This window comes from Madurella fahalii, assembly GCF_045866475.1.
Source record: "Madurella fahalii IFM 68171 DNA, scaffold_5, whole genome shotgun sequence".
In the NCBI taxonomy this organism is placed as follows: domain Eukaryota; kingdom Fungi; phylum Ascomycota; class Sordariomycetes; order Sordariales; genus Madurella; species Madurella fahalii.
In genome coordinates this window covers 2,617,338-2,641,667 of record NW_027263975.1, presented here as the reverse complement: position 1 = coordinate 2,641,667, position 24,330 = coordinate 2,617,338, and the positions used below count along the sequence as shown (strand labels likewise).

General features: G+C 56.2%; 11 protein-coding genes across 11 annotated transcripts; 7 read left to right on the top strand and 4 right to left on the bottom strand.

Annotated features, from left to right (window-relative positions):
• Positions 1-241: 241 nt before the first annotated feature.
• MFIFM68171_09369 (uncharacterized protein) lies at positions 242-1,815 on the top strand (the record flags this gene model as incomplete). Its single annotated transcript, XM_071064788.1, has 2 exons — positions 242-1,055; positions 1,127-1,815. 2 exons carry the CDS (start codon positions 242-244, stop codon positions 1,813-1,815), a joined length of 1,503 nt encoding a protein of 500 aa, XP_070920889.1.
• Positions 1,816-2,686: 871 nt separating this feature from the next.
• On the top strand, positions 2,687-3,857 carry MFIFM68171_09368 (Prestalk A differentiation protein A; the record flags this gene model as incomplete). The annotated part of the gene is made up of 4 exons (XM_071064787.1): positions 2,687-3,156; positions 3,228-3,339; positions 3,397-3,572; positions 3,632-3,857. 4 exons carry the CDS (start codon positions 2,687-2,689, stop codon positions 3,855-3,857), a joined length of 984 nt encoding a protein of 327 aa, XP_070920888.1.
• Positions 3,858-4,166: 309 nt separating this feature from the next.
• Positions 4,167-5,045, bottom strand: MFIFM68171_09367 (Triosephosphate isomerase; the record flags this gene model as incomplete). Its single annotated transcript, XM_071064786.1, has 1 exon — positions 4,167-5,045. One exon carries the CDS (start codon positions 5,043-5,045, stop codon positions 4,167-4,169), a length of 879 nt encoding a protein of 292 aa, XP_070920887.1.
• A 1,066-nt stretch (positions 5,046-6,111) lies between these two features.
• Positions 6,112-7,174, top strand: MFIFM68171_09366 (uncharacterized protein; the record flags this gene model as incomplete). The annotated part of the gene is made up of 5 exons (XM_071064785.1): positions 6,112-6,173; positions 6,267-6,490; positions 6,575-6,627; positions 6,680-6,840; positions 6,907-7,174. 5 exons carry the CDS (start codon positions 6,112-6,114, stop codon positions 7,172-7,174), a joined length of 768 nt encoding a protein of 255 aa, XP_070920886.1.
• Positions 7,175-8,119: 945 nt separating this feature from the next.
• On the bottom strand, positions 8,120-8,685 carry DERI1 (D-erythrulose-4-phosphate isomerase 1; the record flags this gene model as incomplete). Its single annotated transcript, XM_071064784.1, has 2 exons — positions 8,120-8,584; positions 8,647-8,685. 2 exons carry the CDS (start codon positions 8,683-8,685, stop codon positions 8,120-8,122), a joined length of 504 nt encoding a protein of 167 aa, XP_070920885.1.
• Positions 8,686-9,147: 462 nt separating this feature from the next.
• MFIFM68171_09364 (Dihydroxyacetone kinase) lies at positions 9,148-10,929 on the top strand (the record flags this gene model as incomplete). Its single annotated transcript, XM_071064783.1, has 1 exon — positions 9,148-10,929. The coding sequence occupies one exon, from the start codon at positions 9,148-9,150 to the stop codon at positions 10,927-10,929; it is 1,782 nt and encodes a 593-aa protein (XP_070920884.1).
• Positions 10,930-11,292: 363 nt separating this feature from the next.
• MFIFM68171_09363 (Fructose-bisphosphate aldolase) lies at positions 11,293-12,159 on the bottom strand (the record flags this gene model as incomplete). Its single annotated transcript, XM_071064782.1, has 1 exon — positions 11,293-12,159. One exon carries the CDS (start codon positions 12,157-12,159, stop codon positions 11,293-11,295), a length of 867 nt encoding a protein of 288 aa, XP_070920883.1.
• Positions 12,160-12,833: 674 nt separating this feature from the next.
• Positions 12,834-14,177, top strand: MFIFM68171_09362 (3-hydroxyisobutyrate mitochondrial; the record flags this gene model as incomplete). The annotated part of the gene is made up of 1 exon (XM_071064781.1): positions 12,834-14,177. One exon carries the CDS (start codon positions 12,834-12,836, stop codon positions 14,175-14,177), a length of 1,344 nt encoding a protein of 447 aa, XP_070920882.1.
• A 1,466-nt stretch (positions 14,178-15,643) lies between these two features.
• DIM5 (Histone-lysine N-methyltransferase, H3 lysine-9 specific dim-5) lies at positions 15,644-16,709 on the top strand (the record flags this gene model as incomplete). The annotated part of the gene is made up of 2 exons (XM_071064780.1): positions 15,644-15,691; positions 15,750-16,709. 2 exons carry the CDS (start codon positions 15,644-15,646, stop codon positions 16,707-16,709), a joined length of 1,008 nt encoding a protein of 335 aa, XP_070920881.1.
• Positions 16,710-17,946: 1,237 nt separating this feature from the next.
• Positions 17,947-19,191, top strand: MFIFM68171_09360 (Ubiquitin domain-containing protein 2; the record flags this gene model as incomplete). Its single annotated transcript, XM_071064779.1, has 3 exons — positions 17,947-17,949; positions 18,166-18,996; positions 19,069-19,191. 3 exons carry the CDS (start codon positions 17,947-17,949, stop codon positions 19,189-19,191), a joined length of 957 nt encoding a protein of 318 aa, XP_070920880.1.
• Positions 19,192-20,807: 1,616 nt separating this feature from the next.
• Positions 20,808-23,865, bottom strand: SEC26 (coatomer subunit beta; the record flags this gene model as incomplete). The annotated part of the gene is made up of 3 exons (XM_071064778.1): positions 20,808-20,956; positions 21,076-23,501; positions 23,564-23,865. The coding sequence occupies 3 exons, from the start codon at positions 23,863-23,865 to the stop codon at positions 20,808-20,810; spliced, it is 2,877 nt and encodes a 958-aa protein (XP_070920879.1).
• Positions 23,866-24,330: the final 465 nt, after the last annotated feature.

The following is a 24,330-nucleotide window of genomic DNA, read 5'->3' as shown; positions in this document are numbered from 1 at the left end:
CATTTCCCAGCTGCGCAACCTCTACACGGTAACGGCAATGGCACGGAGCCATTCTGGACAGAGTCCTACAAATGACCGGTGCAGGTCGCAATCTCCAGCTGTCCACAAAAAGGGCACACGCTCTGTTAAGACTGCTAGAACCGCCCGCAACGAGGACTGTCACACCCAAAGTCTCCATCGCGACATCCAGAAGAATAAGAGCCCAAATGCAACGGTCTTTCTGAATGATAGCGGGCCGTTAATGGCCTCAGATACCTCTGTCCCAGTGGATGTGGCCGCTAGCGATGATACCAACGCGATACAAGGGCTCAACGCCCAGTTCCCGCTGGCCCACTACGAGACTGGGGTACTCACAAGGGAAAATGAAAAGCTGAGAGAGAAAGTTGCAGAGTTGGTGGAAACCGTTGATTGTTACCGGAAGATCACGGACGACAAGTCTTTGGAATGCGTGGATCTGAAGAGAAGGCTCCAAAACCTGGAACAGCAGCTTGCGCCCGCCAACCAGGCATCAGGCTGGGCTCTGGGTAGCCTATTCCTGAAGCCTCGAGACAGTCAAAGACCGAATAACGAGGAAGTCGTGGAGTTGAGAATGACTGTGGTCAAGTACGAGAACGCCATTAGGCAGCTGAAGAACGAGACACATCAGCTCAGGGAAAAGGCGACACGACAAGCAGAGCACATTAGAATTCAGACCAGCAGGTTCTCGCGTGAACTCGATGAACTCCGGAATAACGCCTTTCTCATCAAGGCCCCGACGATGTCAGACACTGAGATTGTTGCGAAGTGGAAGGCCCTCGGCTTTTCAATCCGACAGTTCATCTCGAACTACGTTCTGGGTTCGCTCACGCTCCCCAAAGCACAACAGCTCGCACAGGCGGAACCCTTCCGATGGTTGCCCAAAGCGGCGAAGACTTTGCAGCTCCATTTTCTCCGCCACGCTGCCCTCGAATCTTTGATCTGGCATTTCCTGTGCTTCCAGATATTTGATTTGCATTCGAGGTTCTGGGCCGGAGAGGCTGGCGAGGTGCTCGGTAGAGAGTACGATAGAATTCGAGGTGGGTCCGACAGTACTCGTCCCAGAAGGATTCCAGATCTTGTAAGATGGCTAATGGGTGCTTGATCCCAGGAAGTATCGTCGGTAGTGGACAACTTTGGTCCTCGGAGTTTCCTACCATCGCGCAGTTTCATCACTGGCGGGCCCTCACGGAGCACTTCATTTCCTTACCCAGCACCCCTGACCAAAGAACCTTGAATGAGCACCGGGTGGCTCATTCGATGATTGACATCCTGGGTCATATCATAACTGATCAGACGATCGATACGCAGAGCATGCTTCACGATGGTTTGGAGATCGTACGCAACGCCGCAGAATTAGACAAGATTTTCAGAACGTCAAAGGCGGACTTCCATGTCTTCATCACCCGGGTTAAGCTACCTCTGCTCAGCCCTCCAAGCTTTGGGTTTCGATTTGATCCTGAGACCATGAAGCTCACCGAAAACGTTCCGTTTGTTGGTCGCTACAGGTCAACTAACCAGGGCATGATTGTGGACCTGGCCATCTCGCCCGGAATCTTGAAGGCTGGAAATTCCGCCGGGGAAAACTATGAGTCGGAGCGGGTCTTGGTCAAGCTTCACGCCCTCTGCAATCTACAGGAGATGCTGGAACACTGGGGCGAGCCACAAGAAGAAATGAAAGATGGCCGTCGGCAACAGGCGGGCAGGAACGAAGAAACCGTCCGTGTCAAGGAGGAAGAATCATGCACCGATAACGATGTTGACATGATCTCGTTTCATGCAGTGCCGCACGAAAACTGAGCAAGATTAGGAGAGGGAACGTTTCTGCCGCCGGCGTCCTGCGGAATCCAGGGACGCGCGGGCTATTCACATGTTCATAGACAGGGCTCTCTCTGAACATTTCATGGCCTCTTTAGAGGACGCTCAATTTCTGACCGTTGAATTGGCTCAAGGTTTCGCCATTACATCCGCATTGATCCCCGACAAGTGTTATCCGGGTCTATCCCGTTACCATTTTGAGTGCAGCCTGACCCGTTGTGTGATGATTGCCTGTGGAGCACTATAGTACCAGGGTTTAGCCAGACAGTTTCCGGCCATTTCTACACGTAGAACTAATAAGGGGTGGATTGACCGCTCCCCGAATCCACCTGAAGATCAGGGGCAGCGGCCCACCGTGCACCGTACCCTGGCTGGTGGCCTCGGAACCCGGGCTTAAGAGAACGAGGCTGAAACAGCCAAGTCGGCTTATCGATTGTGACATCAACACCATCAGTACGCTCGTAAGGCCATCGCCCAATGCGGCAGAGACGATGCGCCTCTGACATTATTACTGAGGAATGACGATGACAGAAGCGGAGAATCTGGGAATGAGAACCAGGAACAGAACCTCCGGGGGGGCAGGATCAAACGCATGCGTCCCTGGCGGCCCTTGCGCGAATGACGTAGTGAATGGAATTGGAAAGATTGCTTCTGCTCACAACATCATGACTTCATAGGCTTGGTTTTGCTGGTAACCATACGATTCCTTGGCCATTTCAGAACGGCCTGCTAGCAAGTCCGCAACTTATTTCTCGTCAATTCCGTCTCGAGTGTCATTTCCCATCCGTGCCATTCCAACCCACACCGTCACCGAGAAATCACCATACACCGTCCTCCCAATCGCATCAACAGAATGACACGCAACGTCTGCATCACGGCCATCGACGGCCAAACAGGCTTCCTTATCGCCGAGCTGTTGCTTAAGAACGAAAACTTCAAGAAAAAGATCGACAGCCTGACGGGCCTCGCCCTCGACCCGTCGTCGGCCAAGGCAAAGGAGCTGCAGTCCCTCGGCGCCGTCATCGTCCCGCACAAACCCGGCCGCGAGCGCGAGATGGTTGCGACGCTCAAGAAGACCGGGTGCGACACCGTCTGCCTTGTGCCGCCGGCGCGCAAGGACAAGTTTGACATCACCGTCGAACTGGCTAATGCGGCTAAGAAGGCCGGCGTGTCGAACGTGCTGCTGATCAGCTCGGCGGGCTGCGACTACGCTGAGAGGGACAAGCAGCCGAGGCTGCGCGAGTTCATTGACCTGGAGAGTGTGGTGTTGAGCGCTAAAGGGGATCCGAGCACCCCGCTGGGGCACTCGCCTTGCGTGATCCGGTGAGTTTGGTGGTCGAATTGAGGAGCGAGAAAATGCGCAGCGCAGCGGGCTGATATCATCTTGTCGGCAGTGCTGGTTTCTATGCCGAGAATCTCCTGCTGTATTCGCATCAGGCTCAGAGCGAGGGGATCCTGCCCCTTCCGATTGGTGAGAACCACAAGTTCGCGCCGGTTGCGCTTGGAGTAAGTCCTAGCCACGCGCCACATATCTCGCGTATCACAGATTCTCACCTCTGTTAGGATGTCGCTCATGTAGCAGCCCACGTCCTCTCCGGCAAGGGACCGCACGGCTTCGACGACAAGCACCGCGGCCAGATGATGGTCGTTACTGGGCCCATGCTCTGCGCCGGGAAGGAACTGGCTGAAGCAGCTAGCAAGGCCCTGGGCCAGCCAATGGAGTTCGAGAACATCTCTGAGTGAGTGAATCCCCGGTTTTCAACGCTTTCATGCAGTCATACTCACCATCTTGTTTTAGGCGCGAGGCAAAGAGGGTCCTCCAGTCTCAGGCAGACATCGATGACTCGGAAAAGGAGTTCATCCTCGAATACTACAGCCTTGTGCGTGAGGGCAAGACAAACTACATTGCCACCACGGCTTTCCACGATGTCACGGGCGAGCATCCTACTGAACCGGACGAGTTCTTCCGCATGTATGCCGGTGAGCTTCGGCCGAGGAAGAGGGTGAAGGGAAACAGCGCCTAGAGGGACTGTCGATTTCGATGAGTTCCTTGTGTCCGTTTTCCCGTGAGGAGGGGTTGTGCATCCATCGGCATCGCTGCTGAAGTGATGGAGCGAAATCTTTGTAGGATGGTTTCATTAGGTATTTGGAGATACGTGTACGCAGGACATGGGAAAAAGCTGCTATCAGATGAGTTAGCGTTGAAGACGCATCATCTGCCGTTCTACTAGCTATGATGCAAAACAGGAACCTTTTAAGTCTCTTCCCCAGCCATCACCACCTGTCGTTGGTGGTATACTAATTTCAAACCGGCCTCCGAGCCCTCTAAATCTTCAACTTTGCCTCTCCATCCCTGCCACCTCGTAAAGCATCCCTACGAACTGCTCCGGCTGATGCCCAAACCTGCCGATGAACAACCCATCCACGTCCCCACTCAATTTTGCCCAAAGCCCCGGCCCTGCCGCACCGCCATAAACAATCCTCACCCTCCCCTTCCAGCCGTCCCCTTGCAAAACCTCGCTCTCTCTCACCCTCCTCACCACCTCTCTCACATAGTCCACCCCAGCCGGCTCCGCCGCCCCAATCGCCCACACCGGCTCGTACGCCAGCACCACCTGCGCTCCGGGGGCGGTGCCGTCCAGCCCCTCGAGCGCGAGCCCGACCTGCCGGACCACCTCCGTCGCGGCCGCCTCCGGCCCGCCGTCCGGACTTCCCTCGCCGACGCAGACCAGGGGCACCATGCCGTTGCGGAGGACGGCGGCGGCCTTGGCGCGCACGTCGGCGTCCGTCTCGGCGAACAGCCGCCTCCGCTCGGCGTGCCCGACCTCGACGATGCCGCACCCGGCCTCCCGCAGCACGGCGGGCGACACCTCGCCCGTGAGCGGGCCGAAGTCGCGCGCCGCGCAGTCCTGCGCCCCGACGAGCAGCCTGTTGGCGGGGGCCGGCGCGGCGGACACGGCTCGCACGGCCCCGGGGATGGCGACGAAGTCCGGGATGATGAAAGCGTCGATGTGCGAGAGCGGGGTTGACGACGACGACGACCACGACGACAACGCCGCCGCCCCGGAGGCGGGGGAGGAAGAAGAAGAGGAGGTCAGCAGGGCGATGGTGGAGTCGATGAAGGCGCTTGTGCGCGCCAGGGAGAAGTACATTTTCGTCGAAACGCCGATTATAGGGCGGCGGGGGCTGGGGTTTGGGGCGGTGCTGGCCATGATGGGTTTGGGAGGATGTAGAGTAGTGGTTTTTGAATATGGGTGGTTGTTGGTTGTTGGGTGCTGTGGTTTAAGGGTGGGCTCGATTCGGTGGTTTTCAGTTCCCTTTGTGCGGTAGCTGACTTGACTGCCTTGACTTGTGGAGGTGTAGTTTTGGAGTCGCATGGGGCCTGTAACGTTATCCCGCCCACTTCTGGGCTTCTCAACTGCACAAAAGTCAATCTATAACTCTGGAGATCCATCCAAGCTTCGATTTGATGTAAAACCGGGTATTTTCTTCTTCCTCGGATCTTAGCAGTTATCTATTCTCATTCTCCAGCGATAGAGCAAATTCGCATCTAGCTATCAGGAGAGTGGTAATTACATTTCAGTTGGTTACGTTGTACAGTAATTAGGTGCTCAATGGTTCCTCCTCTATCACTAAAGTAAAAAGCATTTCCGCTGCGCAAGCGAGGATGGAGAGTCACACTCATTTGCAAGACGGGAATGTGAGGAGACGACATGATTGATTTGTCGCGGTTGCGGCACATAGTTTGGCCGCAGTCAGTTTGCACCTCGACCACAACGAAACTGGTACACGCCAGGCATCTAGGTAACTGGCTGCAAGGTTCTCCAGCACCGTACATGATCGATATGCAAGGTACTAACTAGTAGAGTACACTAGCTCACTTCAATGGTTAGCTCACAGCTTCCGGTACCTTCGTGCCGTACTGCGTAAACGAGCGACCACACCTTTCCCGAATCCGAAGATGAGTTCAAGCCCAATCATTTCTCAACATAATGTAGCGCTGACCCCCTCACTCAGGCGACCACTAATTATCACACAGACATCGCAATTGTGTTGTCCAGCCGAGACCGTCTCTCAGACCGAGTGTAGGCTGACATCGGTTCCGCGCCGTTCCGTGATGATTCAGACACATATCGAGCTGGAGAAGTGGTACTGGCGGTGTGCATGCCGTCTACAGTCCCCCTTAGGGATGTTGCTTGGGGACCAAGCAACAAGGATTTCTACTTCGCTACCAGACCGGACCAGGACCATGCACCCCGTGTTGCACCCTCCTCTCCGATGATCAAGAGACTGCATTCAATAGAGTATCCTACCGCGTTGGCCTTCATCCCGAAGTCTGCGTGTGTTGTCTATAAGTAGGGTAGCATAGGCAAATCACTCACATTCCTCCCCGCTTGATCATCAGCGTCTTCTGATCCTTGCCGTTTGCAAAGTCTCAAGTCTCAGCACTCAACCGCCGAAATAATCTTCATTCAAGTCCTGCTGGCTTCGCTGGCCTTGGTGCCCGCTCTTGCTCTCCCGACCCCTCAGGTGGAAGGGGAGATTTTCTCGTTTGGTAAATGGATCGAAGGCATCATCGAAAATCCCGACGGCGACAACCTGACACCAGACGAGGCGGTTGCAGCATGGAAGGCCTCGCTAAACGGAACGCACGCTGGTGAGTTAGAGCATTTACAGGCGCTTGATGTTGATGCCGCTGGTCGTGATCCTTTATCAAACCACTTACTAAGTCCCAAATAAGATGTTCTAGAGAAACGAGGAGGATACAATAACCTCGTGGGTAGTGAAACAAGGGTATACCCACCAAAGAATCGTAGCTCGCTTCAAGCTCAGCTTCTAACAACAGCACCAGGTACCCGATGCTGTGTGGTGCATCAACCGCCTTGCCAACCTCGGCCACCAAGGCGTCATGTGTGGGGCGGCCCCGGTCGCCCAAATGTGCATCTACGAGTCGGCCATTATCCTCGGAGCGGCTGGTGGCGGCGTGACCGATACCGCTTCCATTTGGTAAGACTCCCAACATTTGACAGCCACCAGGGGCTACGGTCGGTAACTAACCGGACTGAACTGCAGTAATGATGTTGCCCGTGCTGGCGGTTTCATAATGGACCGGTGCCAGGGCCGATGGCATGGTGCAAGGATGGGACATGGCCTACGGCAACGGCCATCTCGCCGTCACTATCATGGCGAGTTAAATTCACTCTCGAGAAAACAACACTTTGTGTTTGAAGTGCGAGTTCCACATAGTGCCGCCTGGCAGCTGAAGATTCACTGGTCACGAAGCCCATTGTACGGGCTCAACAGCACAGGAGATTGCTCGTGCTTTTGCGCTCCGGATTGAGAATGGGTTGAAACATCTCTCTTAATTAGTATCGCCGAGCAAAGTTTCGGCAATAGAGATCAAATCCTGCGGCTTATATACAGCAATAGGAGCTCTTCGAGTAGCTCTAACAACGTTTGCCTGGAACCGGCCTCTAGGTCCAACCGCGCGTTCACGGTTCCCAGCTTCCCTGAAAAGACTCTGTGGTATGCGAACGGATACACGCTTGCTTTCCGCCATTGGTACTCCCTCGCCCCCCGGTGATGTCGAGAATGACTTTGTGTAGGCAGGTACATTGCCCGGCTTGGGGTCAGTCAGCGTCAAGTAGACCAGGGGTAGCCGGCATTGCCGTAGCAGGTGGCTCGCCGGCGCTAGTAGTGGCCGGGCGTTTGCGCTAGTGGAAAATTACAACCTCACCGCAGATATCCGCCCGGCGGACCTGCTCTTGTCACGTCGCTTCGTATCTAAGATCCTACACTCATCCAGCTTCTTCACATCTCAAAACCGCGGGTGCCTTGAATGCGGGGTTGTCAGAAAATGAGCATACGGATGGAGTCCATGGAGCCCGGATGTGGGGCCTAGAGCAGAGACTGCAATCCACTGGTTCCAGTATCCTGAACCCTTCCGGCGTGTGTGGAGTTGAGGGCCCTGTTTGCGGTCTAGAAGGCATCCAAGAGCAAATCAGCCTCCACTAAGTAAGCAGTACCCGACATGAGCCCAGGATCTGTTCGGGGTAGTGGGACCGGGTTCCTAGGGGTTGGTTCGCCACCAGAGTCCCGGATAACCCTTTTTGGAAACCCTAGACCTGCCATGGACCGCTTTTGTATGGGGAACAAGACTTATTTATGTTGGCGATAATGCTCTAGCGTCCATTGTACCCATGATCAAGCCGGAAGGAAACTCGCACAGCCACAACGCTTCCCTTTTTTCCTCTCCGTCTCGTACGTGAGACGCCGAGGGGGAAACCTAACAACCCCCATTGGCCTCTTCCCCTTGCCCAGATAGCCCGCCCTCGCCTTCCTCGTATTGATGAATTGCCGCGACCTTGGCCGCACTCGGGCTAGTCTCGTCAAACACGTAGCCAAGCCACTCTTTCGCAAGCCGCCGCGCCAGCTCCAGCCCGATGACGCGCTCTCCCATACATAGCACCTGGGCGTTGTTGCTGAGCACAGCTCTCTCGACCGAGAAGCTGTCGTGCGCCGTCACAGCCCGCACGCCCTTGATCTTGTTCGCCGAGATGGCTACCCCCAGGCCGGTCCCGCAGATGAGTAGCGCCCGGTCGCATTCCCCCGCTGCGACGAGCTTTGCCGCCGCCGCGGCGATGTGTGGGTATGCCGTCTTGTCATCGGCGCCGACGTCGACGACCGAGGCTACTCTGGGGTCGGCAGCGAAGTCCTGCTTGATCTTGTTCTTGTAATTCACGCCGGCATCCTGTGGGGAGCCCATATATGATTAGCACGGGTTGACGCTCTTTGGCACTGGTTAGAACTGACATCACAGCCGATCGCAATCCGCCACTTTGGTGAGCTCATGGTTTCTGTCGTTGAAGGGGTTTCAAATGGACCTGATCTTGCCCGTTTATCGACGACGTCGGAGTTCCATAAAAATAGCTTACATACCATGGCGGGACTCAGTCGGCATTTATCCAGGCCGCCATTCCCTTCTCGGTATCCCGGCTGTCCCCAAGGAGGATGAACCCGCCACCCGGGTGTAAGTGGAGCTACGAATCGGGATCGACGTGCATTACCCCTCTCCGGTGCAACCCATCAGCGAGCTGCTGCCTCCGGCATGTATGCCATTGGCGTTCCTCATAGGCTGGGGCCGTCACCGGCCGGCGAGGGCCGCCTATAGGTTCATATTGTCGAGCAGCTCCCGCCCACCAGCTTGCGGCCCCCCGCCCCATCAATTCGCGTCCCGAACTGACATCATTGGGGGGCTGTCCCGTTCTTCCAGTTTTGAGTTCTTCTACCCACGTTCAACAGGCTGTCTTCACCATGTCGAAGCGACATCTCTTCTCCTCTCTAGAAGGGCTGGTCCCCAAGGCTCTCCGCGGTATTGTCGCCAGCAACCCACGCCTGAATCTCGACGAGGCAAACAGAGTGGTTTTTGACCCGGAAGCGCCGCGAGACACCGTCAGCATCATTAGTGGAGGCGGCTCCGGCCACGAGCCAGCATGGTCCGGCTACGTAGGGGACAATCTCCTCGCTGCGGCCGTGGCAGGTGACGTGTTTGCTTCACCAAGTACCAAGCAAATCTTAGCCGCTATCGACGCTGTCCCCTCGGACAAAGGGACATTGTTAGTCATTACGAACTACACTGGCGACTGTCTCCATTTCGGATTAGCGGCCGAGAAGACAAAGGCGAAGGGGAAAGCCTGCCGGATGCTAATATGCGGCGACGATGTGTCGATCGGGAAGAAGGGGGGGTCACTGGTTGGGCGCCGTGGGTTGGCGGGACAGATTGGCGTGCTCAAGGTTCTCGGCGCGGCAGCCGCCCAGGGAGCTTCACTCGACGAGCTCTACGATCTCGGCACTGCTATCAACGGCCAAGTCGTCAGCATTGCTGCCACGCTGGACCACTGCCATGTTCCAGGCCGAACCGAGCACGGCGCCCTAGCCGAGAACGAGATCGAGATCGGTACCGGCCCACATAATGAGCCGGGGTACAAGAAGTTGTCGCCAGCCCCTACCGCAGAGGGGCTGGTGAAGCAGATATTGAAGTACTGCTTGGATGAGACGGACCCGGAGCGGGGCTACGTCAAGTTCAGGCCGGGTGACGAGACAGCACTGCTCGTCAGCAACTTTGGCGGCATGTCAAATCTTGAACTAGGTGGCCTTGTTGACGAGCTGCTCCAGCAGCTATTTGTTGATTGGAGTATCGAACCGGTGCGAGTTTATGCCGGATGCTTGGAGACGTCTCTGAACGCGCCCGCCTTCTCGGTTACCGTCATTAATATTTCCGGGGTTGCTGCTACCAGCTCCTATTCCGCGGACCAGATCAAGGCTTTCTTTGACGCCAAGACGGATACTGCGTGGGAAGCAGTTGCCGGGTCGCAGAATCATCCGCGCCGGCGGCAGCGTGCGGACCAACTTGTTCGGCCGCCAGCCGAGTCGAGGAGGAAAGTAGACGACGCGAGAGACCTCAAGATCGACCCTGCGCTGCTGGAGAAGATGCTCCGCGGTGCATGCGAGGCGTTGATCGTGGCGGAGCCGGACCTGACCAAATGGGACACGATCATGGGAGACGGAGACTGCGGCCTCACCCTGAAGACCGGGGCAAATGCCCTCCTGGAAGCAGTTGACTCGAGACAGGTTGCATCCAAGGGGTCTGTAGTCGAGGTGCTAACGGAACTCGAAGACATTCTCGAGAGCAAGATGGGCGGGACGCTCGGTGGCATCCTGGGCATCTTCTTCGTGTCGTTGCGTACGGCAATCGAAGAAAACAGCGCGCTGGCGAAATCCGAAGGGCCGGTCGCAGCGTGGTCGAGGTCATTGGCAACTGCGCTACGGCACTTGGAGCAATACACACCGGCCAAAGTCGGCGACCGAACCGTCATGGACACGTTGATCCCGTTTGCCCAGGCAATGGAAGCAGGAGGGAGTTTTGAAGAAGGCGTGTCCGCCGCTGTCAAGGGTGCCGAAGCAACCAAGACGCTGAAACCGAGGCTGGGAAGAGCAACTTACGTTGGTGCCGGCGCCGAAGGCAAGGAACTTCCCCCGGACCCGGGCGCATGGGGCGCGATGGTGGTCATCAAAGGTTTGCTATCAGCTATGTAGTCCTTTCTACTATTCTTTTTTTTTTTTTTTTTTTTTCTTTAGAGATTTTGGCCATGCGGAATACTATCTACGGTAATGTTGGACGAGAATCAATTGTTATTGCTTTGGCAAGAGTTGAGAGCGATGCTGGTAATTAGGTACCTTTAATTACTCATTCATAAGGGATTGCGAGTTTTACAGTTTTCTCCCCATTTTGTTGTCTAAATTGTGACCGACTTAGGTAGCGCCTTTCATTGCATTGTTTTCCTGATTTATCAATCCATTGCATCCCCCGATAAATCACTGCTTGTTTAACAGTCGATTCCTCTCCCAATTACCTAGAGTAGTAAAGACTAGAAACGAAAGCATTGCAATCATGCTGCCCTATGCCTTCCCCGCGCTCCCAAGCCAATGCATATACTGCTCAATGGCTTTCTGCATCGCGTTGGTGCCCGCCTCGATCACACTGGTAAGCGGCTTGCCGCGCATTTCCTCCTGGACCCGCGCGTAGTGGTTGTTCATGCCCTTGTTGATATTCACCTTGGTCACGCCGCCCGCCATGCACTTCCGGAAGATGGTCTCATCGAACGGGTCGGCGCCGTGGAGGACCAATCTGACGCGATCACCGACCTTCTCGTTGATCTTCTGCAGGCGATCGTACTCAAGCTGGACACCGCGCGGCCCATACTCGCCGTGGACATTCCCAAACGCCGGCGCCAGCATGTCGATACCGGTTGCAACAAACTCCTCGGCTTCCTCGGGAGTCGTGAGGAGCCCTTCCAAGTCGGCCGTCTCGGCGACGCCGTCCTCGCCACCCTCAATGCGGCCCGGCTCGGCCTCGGCAGCGATGCCCCGCTCGTGGCAGTACTTGACCAGCTCCGCCGTTAGCCGCAGGTTCTCCTCCTTGTCGTAGTGGCTCATGTCACACATGATGCTGTCAAAGGCGTCCGGAATGTCGGCCGCCCGGCGCACCAGCTCGGGGGTCTGGCAGTGGTCCAGGTGCAGAGAGACGGGCACGCTGGCCGAGTGGGCGGCGTCGGCAGCCGCCTTGACAAGCGAGTCACCGGCGTATTGGATGGCCCACGGGAACAATAGGACCATGGCCGGCGAGCGGGCTGCCTCGGCTGCCTTCACCGTCGCGATGATGGACTCGATGTTGTAGCAGCACATGCCGGGAACGGCATAGCCCTCGGCCTTGGCCTTGTTGAGGATGGCCATGGACCTATTCTGGGAAAGTGGCGGCCGAGGCATGATGGCTCGAGTAGCGATTGGAGTGGTTGTTTGCTGAGAGGTCCTGTCAATTGCCAAGACCCGTGACGTTGGTGTATGGTAAGTGTCTTGTTTTCACCGAGCTGGGATATTATCTCAGAGTTTCAGCGATCAAGGGCTGCTCGGCGGTCTCGGTCAATTTGTCTAGGAAAATCAGTAGCGCAAGAAATCCCACCCGGGTTTCCCAATCTGGTGTCACCCACATGGGGGTGACAAAAGGGGTGGAACTGGGCTTTTGATGCATGAGATATTAGCCTGAACGGCAGTACCTTGTAGGGGGCCCAGGATACGTCATCATTGGCGGTCCTCAGGGGACAGAAGCACTCTTCTAAGACGCAAAGCCTCAGAGCGGGGCCGTGTAGCGGCTTGGAGAGCTGTGGGGTCACTCCTCCTCGAGTTCACCCGGACCGGGGGCTCGGCATTATACGGCGCGATGTCGAGCTTGCCTTTGAATTTCTTGATCACGCACCTCAATCGTCTTGGACGCTCGGCAATCCTCTTCCTCCAAGATCCCGCCGGTTGATTTTCGGCGGTTCCACTTGGCCGATACACACTGCCGCCCCGGATTCATCATCCCACTTACAGCCGGACAGCTCATAGGGAAACGCCCGCCTATTTGCAACCAGCAAAAGACCGGGATCTGAAAGACCGCAGCCATGGCCGACGAAAAACCAGCTGTCTCCTTTATCGGCCTCGGCGCCATGGGGTTTGGGATGGCCACCCACCTGTTGAAGCAGGGATACGCTGTCACCGGATTCGACGTGTGGGCGCCGACCCTCGAGCGCTTCAAGGCCGCTGGCGGGCTAACGGCAGCAACACCCTCCGAGGCAGTCGCCGGTAAACCCTTCTGCATCTGCATGGTAGCCACGGCCCAGCAAGCCCAGTCAGTGCTCCTCGACGGCGCGGACCCCGCAGTCCCGGCTCTCCCTCAGGGGGCAGCGCTCCTCTTATGTTCCACCGTTCCTTGCGACTACGTCCAGTCGCTGGAGAAACAGCTCCAGGCCAGAGGTCGGGGCGACATTTTCTTGGTTGACGCTCCCGTGTCCGGCGGGGCCGCGCGCGCCGCAGATGGGACCCTCTCTATCATGGCAGGCATGTCGGACGCCGCGCTGGCCAAGGCACGCCCGCTACTCGCAGAGATGTCGGACCCCAACAAGTTGTACATTGTCGAGGGCGGCATTGGCGCCGGCAGCAACATGAAGATGGTCCACCAGGTGCTGGCGGCGTGCCAGATCCTGTCAGTGAGCGAGGCGATGGGGTTTGCGGATCGGTTGGGCCTGGACCTGGCCAGGGCCCAGAAGTTAGTCCTGGAGTCGGATGCCTGGAACTGGTTCTTCGAGCATCGCTCGGCTAGGATTCTCACGCAGTTCCAGCCCGTCGCAAGCGCGATCCAGATCGTCGTGAAGGACGCGGGTATTATCACAGCCGAAGGGCGGAGGAGAGGGGTTACGACTCTGATGACGGGCGTGGCGGAGCAGGCGTACTTCACGGCGATGGGAAGGGGATATGCGCTGGATGACGACAGCAGCCTTATCCGCTTGTACAACGAGGGCAAGGGGAATGCAGAAGGGCTTGCGAAGACAGAGGAAGAAAAGGTTGGCTTGGTGGTTGACCTACTCCGGGGAATTATCCTTTGCTCAGCCGCCGAGTCCCTGTCGTTTGCTCATGCAGTGGGTTTGGATCTTGACCAGGTCTTTGAACTGTGCATCAACGCAGCCGGAGCAAGCACCGTGTTGAAGGAATTCGGACCAAAGCTTATCGATGCTCTTCGTGCGGGCAGTGCGTCCAAGACTTGGGCCGCCACGGAAGGCGAGACTTGTCTCAAGGACTTTGCCGAGAAGCTACAGACAGCTATGGAGGAAGCGCAAAGGATTAAGGTGCCATTATTCTTGGGGAACCAAGCTTTGAATATCCTTCGCCAGGCACTGCAGTATGGGTCAGTTAGGCTGTCTGTAGGAGCAGTGGTAAATATCTGGGGCGCGAAGCACTGGGTGGTGTAGGAGAAAACAAGTTAAGCCTCTCTGGTTTTGAGGGGTTCAAGGTTTGGGGTGGGGGGACCGGTCAATTCTCTGCCGCTGGAGCCCATGACCTGAATAACTGCTGCGAGCAAACGTCAGAAACTAGGAACATTCCGCAAAATGACACAAGATTAGCGGCCTGCTAAAAGTGAAGTTGAAATCGGGTCAGCAATTGGTACACGTTATCGTTACAAGTGCATGAGAGAAGGATGAAGTCCGAGAACACATATTTATCGGGCAGTCACCAATGAGGGAGGCAAGGCCCTCTTTCTCCATTCACAATCTGCCCAGCCACTATAAGCTACCGCGGCCGTTTCGAGGTTCGCCAGCTTCGGATCTTGATTACCTTGTCTAGATGGAACCATCGCGTCGACAACGGCTTTTGAACAATACGCTTGTCCACGGCCCGTTTCAGGGCAGAACTGCTGGTTGACTGTTGATTCGTAATATTCCTTCCCTTTACTTGTGACAATAATAAGTTACGTGCGCAGCATGGGATGCGTCGAACGGGCCTAATCCGGAAAGTAATTGGTAGGAGGGAGTGTTATGTCCCGCTGCTGCATCGAGGTGGTGATGACTCTCGTAGACGGCGGAGGGGCATCATGAAGCTTCCCAGCGGACCCGACCGTAGAAGTAAGGAGAAGATAATCTATGATAGCGTCCAGAAACCGAAGCTTCCTTTAGGCTGCAGAAACAAACGCAAAAATGCTTCACGTCGTCTTTAGCAGTGAGGCCAACGTCAGGATTGGGATGGGCCTGTGGACAAACGGCCTTGCATCACGATGTCGACCACGGAGGGATTTAAGTATATTTGGGACTCCTGTTGCCGAGCGGTGTTTAGAGGCTACAAGTGTATATATCAGAAGAATACGAATCCGCTGCCAGTATGGACCCATGTTGGGACTGCGAGAGATAGGGCGAGACCGATGTTGCTGAGTTGTTTGAGCGGTAGAAGTAGGGTAACAGACTCATGAATGGGTACAAATGTATTAGGAGTCGTTACATGTAGCGACGCGGAGCGCAGCGCGGGTCTTGCGTGCGAGTACAAGAGCCCAGAGAAAGTAAACAGAAAGAAGCGGGTTAAATAAGTACCCTAGTTTAGGTGCCTTAACGGTCTGCTCAGTTTGCTGCTGAGCTTGGGCCTACTGAGCTGCTGTGTGCACAGTGCACACACCCCCATAGATCTCCGCAATCAATTACAATCCCTGCTAGCGGGTCGCGTTCTTTCAACAAACGACGCGTTTTCACCGAGCCAGGACCTGCTTCCCGAGGTTCATCGCGAAACAAAACGACTTGTAGGCCCCGTTCTCTCCTCATTGGCTCGGAATCTACAGGCGCAAGTTTGGGTTCTCCACAACATTTCTAATAGTTGCTGGGTCTTTTCTGTGGTGCATGCCCACTACCTGACTGCAGCTCTCGGCGTATATCGAGTGCTGGTTTGGGACCAAATGGAAGCCGCTACTTCGAACCATTTCTTCAACCATGGCCGGCCAGAGGTATGGTAGGATATGCAGCTCGTTCTGCTGCTGTCGGTGTCTGACCCTTTCCTCTTAGGTTAGCCCTAAAGAGAAGGACAACTGTCACTGGTGCCAGATCCGTTCGTTTGCGACCCATTCCACGATACCAATTACGATTGTCAACGAACATGACAAGGAAGTCCTGAACCCAGACTTTCGCTTCATCGACCATTCTATGATCGCTGAGGACGTCCCCGTGGCTGAGGATTCCTTCCGGACGGGTTGTGACTGCGCCGAGGACGAGGACTGCATGTACAGCACGTGCCACTGCCTGGACGAGATGGCCCCCGATAGCGACGAGGACGACGCCGACGGATTGGATGCTCGGCCGCGGCGCAAGCGCTTTGCATACCACTCGAGCGGGGCCAAGGCGGGCTTGTTAAGAAGCAGGATTCTCCAGAGCCGCGAGCCCATCTACGAGTGCCATGACGGCTGCAATTGCTCGCTGCAATGCCCAAACAGGGTGGTGGAGCGAGGCCGCACGGTGCCACTGCAGATCTTCCGGACTGAGGACCGAGGTTGGGGCGTGAGATGCCCCGTTGATATCAAGACGGGCCAGTTTGTGGATAAGTACCTCGGCGAGATCATAACGAGCAAAGAGGCGGACAGGAGGCGCCGCGAATCCAAGATTTCGCAGCGCAAGGACCTCTACCTCTTTGCACTGGACAAGTTCTCGGACCCCGACTCGCTCGATCCGCTGCTGGCGGCGGCGCCGCTCGAGGTGGACGGTGAATGGATGAGCGGGCCGACGCGTTTCATAAACCACAGTTGCGACCCAAACATGCGCATCTTTGCGCGCGTTGGCGATCACGCCGACAAGCACATCCACGATCTAGCGCTCTTTGCGATTCGGGACATCCCAGCGTGGGAGGAGCTGACTTTTGACTATGTGGACGGGCTGGAGGAGGCGGAGAACGACGCGAACGACCCGTCAAAGATAAAGGATATGACTAAGTGCTTGTGCGGAACCAAACAGTGTAGGGGATTCTTGTGGTGAGGATGTACGCAAGACATGGTTGGCTCGGGAGGCGAGTTGCCGTCAGCATTGTAGCAAATTGATAACAGTTGCGGAAAGCGTACCGGCAGTGGCCATGCGAACTCGGATTGTCAAGGCCGCCGGAGTCGTCTTGCATGCTTGCCGTGTTACAGTAGTCAGCCCTCACAGCATGCTGTGCTGACCTAAGTAACTGTGGCTTGCAGCCCTGCAACACCCATTTCCGGGTTACACAGTACGATAGAGAGCAATCTGTGACAATAACACCGGGTTCACCATTCCACAGACACAATGTGAACTGCATAGTTGAGCTGTGTGCTCATCTTGAGCTAACCGGCATCATGCAATGATTGGGCATTGGATTGCTGCAAGTGATGGTAGTTTCACCGTCCCCGCTGCGACCCTGCATGGGCCTCCCCTGGACGGCTTCAGCTGCCTGCCAACAGCGAGATGCTTGGCAGCGTCCGGATTCGTCCGTTTGCATTCGGAGCCAGCCCTGCAACGTCATCTGCTCGTGTCTAGGTAGTTCCGGCGCCGGTGTAGAAAGCCACAAGAGATCGATCTCTTGTTCTTTTCTTCACTACCAGCAGTCGGAGCGCTAGCCCTACTTGTGGAGGCCGCGGTTTTTCTCGTGGCTGCTGTTCGGTGCCGTAGCATCTCTGCGATCGTCCTTCTCTTTTAGAAACCGCTCGGCATCTCTGTCCCGAGCCGGACAGAGGGTACAGGTACCTACTCTCGGCCCGCAAACGGTGGTCTAGCCAAGCGGAGAACGGCTTGCCCTGGGCTGGTGGGGTTCATGCTCAAAGCTTACGACCGGGAGCAACAAACACACCGGGGCTTCACACGCCCAACCCTCACATTTAGCACGCGGCCTGCCGCTTAGCTTGCCTGCCGTGTCCCGCCGGCGGAGGGGCTTTATCGCTGAGCCCAAAAAGGCGACCTCAACAACAGCATTTCGCCTCAGCTGCCGCACCGCGTTTCTCCGCACCAATTCTGCCCTTACGCACGCTAACTCTAAGGCGGGGGTCGTCGACTGTGGGGGAAACGGTCACCAGGTCCAGGACGACGCCGCACAAGACCTTTAACAAACCGGACGTTGCAAGATCCAGCCTCCGCGAGTTTATTTCTCTTTACTGTCGTCATGAACTAGTTCTCAAGGCGGCTGGATCGAGCGGCCAGACGGGTGCGAAATCGAGCGCCGAGACGTCTCTATAGTCAGCATCGCGCCCAGCTCAACGCAATGGTATGATCGTCTCCCTGGCTTTTTCCCCTTCTTCCTAAAGCGTTTTCTCCCATCCCCTATCTGGAGTATGACTGAGCTCAAATGCTTTCCTGGCAATTGCTTGATTGTTTGTCCTGTCTCTCCCTGCTGGCGGTTCTCCATTCGATTCTGCGCCGGTTCTTGGGACCAATAAGTCGGCCGTCCGTGGATCTCCGAGGTGCTAATCGTCTTCATTAGGGCTGCTGCCTCTCTCGTGACGGGGACCCGAACTCCCCTTACTCGGGCGGCGCTGCGTCTGGCTCCGCCCGAGCAATTAACGAAGCCGCCCAGGCGGGCGGCGCATCGGCATCTCAGACGGGGAACGACGAGCCCAGTTCCGCATCGCGTCGCCGCCGTAGACACAGCCAGCAGCCCCTGGCACAGCACATTAATAGACCTCTTCGACGGCATGAATGGACCAGTCACGACCGGCAATGGACCCGTGCGGCGCTCCGGCGGGAGAGGGCCGAGTTTTTCGACACGCGAGTTACGGGGAGGCAGGAAATATGGCAGACTTTGCACGCCGCGCTTGAGATCCTCTGGGTCGCCGACGAAGCTGCACGCAACGGCCTGACCCGGAGAGTGAGCGAGGATGATGGGCCGAGTGAGGACGACCCCGCAATAGCTCTGGCGACAGCGCAGAGTATTCTTGACGCGGCCGACATCACCCTGCCCACTGGGGACCTGTACAACGGAGCGTATGATGCCTTCGGGAACTACTACCAGCTTCCTCATCCGATTGTGTCAGACCCTCTGAATTTGGTATGGAAGCCCGGCTCGAATGAAGATGACGACCTTGACGATGCAAAGACGGATCTTACAGGCGGCGAGGAGATGGCTGAGGAGAGAGAGTACGCCGACGAAGAGGCTGAAAGGCGGCGCGAGGAGAAGGGCAAGGCTGTCGTCGACATCCGGGATCAGATAACAATCAAAGCAAGACTGAGCGATGGGTCGCGGGACGTCAATGTTGCGGTGGACAAGGCCGACACCGTTCGCAGCATTGCAAGGCTCATAGCAGAGGAAGCGCAGGTGAGAGGCTGCTCCGGGATATTCCTCCTACTTACTCTACACAAAAGCACGTTTCCGCTTACTATTTTTTAGCTACATTCCAGCAAGAAAATACGCATCGCCTATATGGGCAAGATCCTTAAAGAGGGGTCCCCCCTGTTAGCGCAGGGTTGGAAGCAAGGGCACGTCGTCAATGCCTTGGTGTTCAACCGCTAGGGAGGCCGCTCACCGGCAGCAGACGACGGGCGGTCCCGGCCATACCCCCCTGTCTTAGATGCGGCTGCTGTCGTCCCTGTTAACGTCCAGGTTGACGCAATTGCTGGCGCCATTGTTGACGTGCCCTACAGGGCTGCATCACCAACCACTTCACTTCCCTTGCCTGTATCCCGCACCGGCAGCCTTGCCCAATTGAGCCCGGCTCTTGCCGCTACTCGCACAGCAGACGGGCCAAACCATGAGCGGTCTTCCGAAGGTACTCAAGCCGAGAACGATGGCGCCTCCTTACTCTCGGCAGATATGGGGCAGGCCCGGCGTTTTATGTGCTTCACGTACACGAGAGACCAGCGCACTCCTGCCACAGGGACTCGCCGTCAACAAGCTCACCATCGAGAACCTCATGTTGGAGAACCGGACTACTACAGCATTCAACACGCCTGGGTGCTCGCGGGCTTCATTGCCTAATCGCACGACGGCTGCAACCGTGCCAGCTGCCACGGCACGAGAAGTCCAGCGACTCCAGACAACGACCAATAAACATCATCCACTCCGCACCCTGAAGCGGGCTAACTTAACCCCCCCCCCCCCCCCCCCCGTAAGATCCTATCAGATGGACAGCCTCTATCTTCCCCGACTATGATCGCTTATCACTTCGCTACAACAAACCACCTGCAACCAATTACCTTTCTCCCTTGTTATCCATCTTGATCTGTATTGTGGTGTTTTCCAACATACCCCCCATTTTTCGGCGCGGTTATATCCCGGTTTGCCTTTTCTCATTTCGTTACGGCCGGCTGAGTTCATTCGCAAACTGCTACTACTACTGCTCTCGGAGTTGAGGGATTGGGAGGATGAATAGGGAGGATACCTCAGTTCATGTCATCTCACATCATGCCTTCTCCTCTGTCGTCTTTTTCCCTTTCGTTCACTTTTCACACCTCTCTCAACCACATCCAACCTACACAGCCGCGTCCCGATGCCGCATTCTTTGCTTATATTCCCCAGAAGATGAGGGTGCAAAGCATCGAAGCTACGGGAGATATTCAACACAAACAGGCAGGATGGCGCCCGGCATTTTCCCTGTGACAGGGCATATAAAACTTTAATTTCGAATAGGGGAGAAACTGCGGCGGGGCGGCATAGTGTAGTAGGGTAAAGATAGCTGGAATGCCCAATTTTTAACAACCTCTTAACCAAGCAAAAAGTAGTGTGTTAAGAAAAGGGAGGTTTGATATTCCACTGCATCCTCGTCTTCATCTAGATGAACTCTCAACCCAACAAGCTTCCTAGTTAGGTCTAAGCATTCGTGCGTGGCATGGCCCTTTTTTTGGAAACCCTGTCACAACCAACCAAGCTAGAGCGCTTTTTTCTGGACTCTTTCCCCCGCCGCACCCAAAACTCCCAGCACTATCGCCACCTACATACCCGGACCCAGGCTGAGCATCCCCTCTCGTTGGAGCACTGGTTCAATACATCACAGACTTTGCACTTCCCGAGTCTGGTTTCACCCGACCTTCATTAGGGACGTTCAATCCCGAGCTCCAAGACGTTGACCCGCAGTCTCCGCGCGGATGCCCGAGGGCTTGTGCCTTTGTCGCATGCACTCTCAACCCTCCCTAAGCAGCTGTGCCAATCTTGCTCAGTCCCTTGAGCGAACCCAAGCTCAAGGCCAGGCCTTGCGACCTGCTGCGTATCCTAAGGAAGCCGGTGATGGGGCCGTCGTCGCCTTCCTTTTCGATGCTCAGGTTGGCCAGAGCGTCCTCGCCTGTTTGTTCCGGGTTCGTTAGCAATGGGCGCATGTTCTAATAGAAAACCAGTAACGAAGAGGAATAAGGATAAAAAAAAAAAAAAAAAAAAAAAAAAAAAAAAAAAAAAGGAACCTACCAAACACGCTCCTGGCGTACAAGTTCGCGCTCAAGAACTGACAGTCTCCCTTGAGACTGGCCTCGGGAGTGAGGCAGTTCATGTTGGTGCAAGCCATGAGCTGGTCCAAAAAGTCGCGCAGCGACTTGGCCTTGCTGTTGATGTTGACCTTATTTTCCCACTCAAACTCGGTCCACATGGTGCGGAACTGCGTCTCGCTGCAGGTCGCGGGCTGGATGTAGTCCAGGACGTCGACATGCAGGTCGTTGAGGATGACGACGTGTGTGTCAGTCGAGTGCGCGCCCTCGTACACGACGTTGCCAAAGATGACGCCCGTGTCCGTCGACGACACCTTGATGGTGCACTGCACGTTGTGGAAGTCGTGGGGACCGAGGTTCTGACTCGTCGGTCGCTCCACAACTTTGAGATCGCCAAGCGTGGCGAACTCGACCGAGAGGTTCTGTAGCGTGTCGGTTGTTTGGTTGACTAGCAGCACGTCGAGGATAATATCGAACTGATGGACCTTGACGTATGCCTCGGCGTAGACGGGGTCTGAGAAGCCGGTGAGCTGGACAACCCGACTGAGCTTGCCGGATAGGTCCTCTGCGGCGCTGCTGTCTCCGCCTGTTGCCCGCTCGAGGTCGAGCTCAAACGAGTCGGCACCATCGCCGACGTTCTTCTTGGAGAGCTGGCGGATTGAAACCACATCATCAACTTGGACTGCAGTCTTTGCCTTCTCAAACGCCTCCTTGGCCTCGCGCTTCTTTTCTTCCACCTGCACCATCGCCCGGAAAGCTTTTCTTGTGTCCTCCAGATAGACGGTCTCCAGCTCCTTGTGCTCTTTAAATTCAGCAAGCGAGCGCACACAACTCATGATGCGGTCCACGGAATCCTCGTCAATAGGCGCCTTGACAAATTGTGACTGACCAACACGGATGATGGAGATCATGATAAGCATGGCCTCGGCCCGAAGCGCGTTAGTGCGAGCCGCCTCAGACGAGATCTCAGAGTGGCGCATGACAAGCTTCGTGAGAGTCGCTGCGAGCACGGTTGCCAGATAGTAGTCGCCATCTAGGATAAGCTGTCGGAGAGGGGGCTTCTGAGACGCCTTCACAGCTTCCAGCTTGGCAGCAGCGGCAGACTGGCTAGTGAGAGCAGTCTCGGTAGCGTATGTCCCGTCGGCGAGAACCTTCCGCGATCCTCCTGGTTTGGGCTTGGAATGCCCGTTGACCTGATCCTGTTCCTTGTCCTCCTCTTCGTTATCCATGTTGTCCAACAACCGCTGTTCCGATGCTAAAATTGGGATCTCGCCCAAGCTGGCACGGATACCCTTCCAGGCGTCTCGGATATCTTTCTCCTCAAGCGAGTACTCGCCCACGATCCACAAAATCCCGCGGTAGACCTTACCAGCGCGAACCTCCCTTAGAGTGTCGACGAGCCTTTGCACAATCGCTGGCCGCAGGGCGGGGAACTTCTCGACCACCTCCTTGACAAAGTTGATGACATCAACAGCCGAGGCGTTGTTGAAATCGGCAATGAAGTCCATGAGAAGCTGGACCACGCTGGCGGCCACCTCGGAGAATTTGACAGCGCACTGATGGATCGAATGGATGAGGAGCTGGCGGTACTCGCTGTTCTTCTCGTATTCCTGGTCGACGGTCTTGGACAACTCCTTCTTAAGCAAGAGGACGACCTCCTCGACATTCTTGCTCGACACCATCTCCAGCGCAATTTCCAACGCCTTCTTCCGCACATCGATGTCCGGGCTTGAAAGAACGCGCAGAATTTCCATGATAAGGTCATCCAAAATACCCTCATTCCGCTGGCGGAGTTGGTCGACCCGGTCCAAAACGATGAGCTTAACGTTATTGTCCGCTTCCTTGATCGCAAGCTCAATAAACTTGCCCGCAGCGGCTTTGACAGCGACGTGGTTGTTGGTGAGCGCCGTCAGCGAGGACGCCGCCTCATACACAACCGTGGACGTTGTCGCCTCGAGAAGGTCGAAGATAAGGCGCAGGTAGCGCGCCTTGTTTTGCGAGTTCTGGACGGCATCCTTCCTGATGAACTCGAGCTCAACAAGCTGCAGGAGCTCCTCTGCGTTGGGGATGCCGTCGAAAACAGTGCTAAGGTACGCCAGCGCTTTTTCGTGGCTAATGCTAGACAGAGCAGCGAACCCGTTCCTCTTGCAGGTAGGATCACTCTCGCCCTCTAGGAATGTAGCAATGAGCTCAGCGGCATCGGGAATCAGGGAGGGCGAGTGTTGGTGAATGGACGCGACGGCGAAAACAGCGTTCTTCCGCACATAGGCGTGGCGGTGCTCGAGGCAGGACCGCGCCGAAGAGAGGAGCGGCTCGAGCAGCTCGGGTTCGCGAAGCTTGCAGAGGAAGCGCAACGTGTTGCCCCGGATATACTCGTTCGGATGTTGCAAGTCGTTTCGGATGCCATTACTGTGACGGCCGGTCAGTACACAGCAAAGCACCGCCGCGGGGAGGGGGAAGAGACGCCTTACCATACTAAGATGAACTCCTGCTTCAGCTTCCCCTGAGCGTCAAGCTTGGGGCAGATCTCGTAGTAAAAGTATAGGAGCTTCTTGAGAGGCTTGGACTTGGAGGGCATGACGAATCGGATAATGTGCATGAGCAATTGGGGCATCGGGTCGCCGTTGAGCATGATGGTGAGGATGCGCTTCATAGTTTCGACCTTAGTATCGTCGGTACCCTTCTCGAGCTGGGTCCGCAGCTCCGACAGGGTCGGGGTGCCGTCGACGGCACTGTCCTTGACCAGGCTGTAGGCATTGTCGAGGAACGACATGTTGGGCAGCGTGCGGCAGCGAGCCGGTCGTTGTGGTGGCGGTGGTGGAAGAGGGTCGGACGGCAGATGGCTAGTGTTGGAGCAGAGTTCGCTGAGGGGCGGATAGATGGCTCCCGAGCTCCTGCAGCCTATGCAAGTGTGCCCCTGATGGAAGTAGTGCGAGGACTCGGGCGGCGGATCAAGAGGGGGCTCGCGCAGGCGAGGAGTTGCTTGGTGGCCGCTAGCAGCGAGGGAGGGCGGAGCATCACCTGGCGGAGTGCAGTTCGTGGTGAGAGCCAAAAGAGCCACTCCCAATGCGGTCGGTCAATAATATCGAAGGCACGGAACGACCAGGCGTGCATGGGAGATGTGGCATTACGGGCCCTTGGACAGCTCCTGTCTGCCAGCTGTCGGCAAGCGGTAGAATCACGTGCGAGACCAGGCAGCAGGGGTATGGTGGGGTTGTGCCCCGCTGTCGCCGACTGC